Source organism: Cibotium barometz, chromosome 25, assembly GCF_041138505.1.
Source record: "Cibotium barometz isolate CiBa-2024 chromosome 25, ASM4113850v1, whole genome shotgun sequence".
In the NCBI taxonomy this organism is placed as follows: domain Eukaryota; kingdom Viridiplantae; phylum Streptophyta; class Polypodiopsida; order Cyatheales; family Cibotiaceae; genus Cibotium; species Cibotium barometz.
In genome coordinates this window covers 35,925,035-35,928,155 of record NC_141070.1, presented here as the reverse complement: position 1 = coordinate 35,928,155, position 3,121 = coordinate 35,925,035, and the positions used below count along the sequence as shown (strand labels likewise).

The window sequence follows — 3,121 nt, the reverse complement described above, 5'->3', positions numbered from 1 at the left end:
ATAGAAGAAGTGTAGAGAGAGGGCTTCAAAAGTAATACCTTGCTTCTTCTTCATTATTATTTTTTCTCAACTCTGCGTCTCTAGAAGACCTCATACTTTTTCTTCTCGAAGGAAAGCACATTCTCTCCATTGCCAGCTTGAAGGAAAGCATATTTTCTCACCATCTCCTTATCAACACCTGTGGCAGCCCTCCCCACTTGGATATCATCTCTCTGTTCTGAGATCTCCTCATATATATATATATATTTGGGTTTGATGGGGTCACCTGATAGACATGAGTCCTTCTCATCTCATGTGAGGCCCATAGAAGATGAAGAGAAATGGGTAATTTATATCAAAGATGCACTGGCCACCACCATAGATCCCACTACAGTTTCTCCGCCTAGCCCTTCCATCTTCATGGCCTCTAGCCCCTTAAGGGGCCTCAAGCACGAAGCCTTCATACCCCAGGTGGTTTCCATCGGCCCATACCATTGTGACATTGGCCCTCACCATAGCTCCTTTCCTGCCAACCATGAGGCCGACAGGTACAAGGCCATCGCCGCAAAGGAGATGGAAACCCACAAGATAATGGCCTCCAAGCATGCTGAGAGGACCTTCAAAGATGGTAACAAGATCTCTTCTCTTGCAGAAATTTTTTACAGAGAGATAGACAAGGTGAGGCAGGAGTATGATACTGATTTGGCTTGCAGCAAGGTGGATACGAAGCTAGCCTACATGGTGGCTCTAGATGCTGCTTTTGTGATTGAAGTCCTGCGTTCTAACCATGCAGAAGCCAAGCAAAACCTTGAAGAAGAGGCGGCCGGTAGTTTCAACACCTACTACTGCAGCAGGTTCCCACTCCCTCTCAGGAAGTCCATCCTGCAAGACTTTGTGCTACTAGAGAATCAGGTCCCCTTGTTTTGCCTTCTAGAGGTCCTGAAGATGGACCAAAGATGCAAGTCAGATGCGGGAGCCGCGGAATTACTAGGGTCTCTATTCATTGAAGTAGCTTCTGAAGTGCTGCCATTTTACCTTAAATTAGAAGAAAAGCTGGCGTGCATTCAAGAGCACATAGGGGCTAGAAAGCACTTGCTGGATTGCCTGTATGCAATAGTTACACATGCAGAAGCTCCCACAAAGAAGGCTGATCTGGTACTTAAACCCTCTCATTTTCCTAGGGCTGTTGAGCTCCACAACAGCGGAATCCAATTCACGCCAGTTGAGCGCGGAAACATGATAGCAGTAGGGTTCGATCCAAAGAGAGCGATACTGTATGTGCCCAAGATAAGGGTGGGGGATGACACGGAGAGGTTGTTCAGAAACTTGATAGCGTATGAGAGCCACCTTATAGATAACGTGCATGTGCTTTCCTATCTCAGGTTCATGAACAACTTGGTTGATACAACCGAGGATGTGGCGCTCTTGATAAGGAAGGGCATCATCACCCAAGACATTGGCAGCAACGAAGAGGTGGCCGAGATGTGGAACAACCTGTGCGTCAACACCATGCGTGTTTGCAGCAAGAAGTATGAGGAGGTTTCTCAGCAGCTTGTCAAGCATTGCGACCGCAGGCTCAACGCATGGAAAGCCGAGTTCATGAAAAATTACTTCTCCAAGCCGTGGTTGCTTGTGTCGCTGCTCTCTGGTACCGCTCTCTTACTGATGACACTTCTCATCATGGTATACACAATTGAGATCTATATTAAGGGCTAAACTTCATGAGAAAACCTATTTTCAACCTTTGACAAGGTGCCAATTGGATTGAAGATATCTCTTTTTGAGGATTATCTTTTTTTTGCACTACCCAAAGTGCTTATGTATCAGCTTTTTCAATGCCTAGTTAACATAAATACTTTACATTTGAAACATTATTTCCCAGAGTCAAAAATTTCCCAAGCACTTTTTCCATTTGAAGAACTCTTATTCATACTTGGGGGAATCTTAGCCTCATGTGTATAAACGCCCCGAGCCCTTTCCTTCTAATAATGGTCATAAGTCAATGGTTGATTATAATTAGTAACTCTAAATGGAACTCCTGATCGATCATGTATGCTTGAGCCCTCACGTAATCAACAATACTACTTTTTTCTATTTCGTATCACACTAGTGAAATGTAATTTTAAAAGAAAATCCATACGACATTGTGGCAGAGAGAGCTACCATGATTTCTCTCCAAAATCTAGAAGATTGAGGAGTAAGCTCTTTCCTTCTACTAATAGTCAGTGGTTTAATGTTCAATTGTCATGGTTAATAGTCAATGTTTTTGGTAATGGTCAACTACATGGTTAGGGGGTCAATGGCTATTGATGGTCAATCTTTGTCATGGTTAAGGTCCATGGCTATTGATGGTCAATCTTTGTTGTTTTATGCTTTGAGGATGTTTTATGGTATAAGCTTTATGGTTTATCTACTCCTTGGTAGTTGGCTTATCACACTTAACACACTCCTTGACAATTGGATTATCACACTCAACACACTTATTAATTAGAAAAAAAGGTGACTCTTGAAATTTTTGTGGAGTTCTAGTGTGCTCGACTCTCAAAACAATGTAAAATTTGAGAATTTCCCTTATGATAATTAATGATTAATAGTAATGGTCAATGGACATGGTAAAGGTTGATGTGGTCATGGTGGTCAAGTAAAGAAGACTTATTTAGCTTCATGCATGTTTGAGTTGGTAAGAATACACAATAGCAGAAGCGGGTTCAACATACAAAGCGCTGAATTGAAGCAGAGAGAGTAAAGAATATTATTGCTTGCAAAAAAAACTTGATTACAAAGTGATGGCATCTGCCCAACCGTGTGCTTAGGACAAGAATCTTTGATGGTGATCTAGATAGACTTTGGACATAGAATATTTTGCTTACAAGAGTACTTGAACAACACAATAAATATGATAATAAACTAAGGCTACCAAACTAGTCTATATATAGTACCCAGGGTTGGCATGGATACAGGTCGGCCACATTGGCCAACCTATGACAAAAGGTCCAATAGACCACATCATCTGACTGGGACCATATTAGACCAAAACAAAATCCCATAGAAACCTAGTGCAGCTACCATGGCCATCTGAGATTGTTTGGACCCTCAAATGGGCCCCACAACTACCCGAGAACAATGTGTCCTTGATTAGCTG

At 42.3% G+C, this 3,121-nt stretch overlaps 1 protein-coding gene across 1 annotated transcript; it reads left to right on the top strand.

Moving 5' to 3' along the window:
- The first annotated feature begins 241 nt into the window (after window positions 1–241).
- On the top strand, window positions 242–1,782 carry LOC147624511 (putative UPF0481 protein At3g02645). The gene has a single exon (XM_086819976.1). It carries the CDS (start codon window positions 256–258, stop codon window positions 1,693–1,695), a length of 1,440 nt encoding a protein of 479 aa, XP_086676102.1. The 5' UTR covers window positions 242–255; the 3' UTR covers window positions 1,696–1,782.
- The last annotated feature ends 1,339 nt before the right edge of the window (window positions 1,783–3,121 follow it).

Coding starts and splice junctions, on each gene's coding strand:
- LOC147624511 (XM_086819976.1), top strand. CDS start 256: ATGGGGTCACCTGATAGACATGAGTCCTTCTCATCTCATGTGAGGCCC.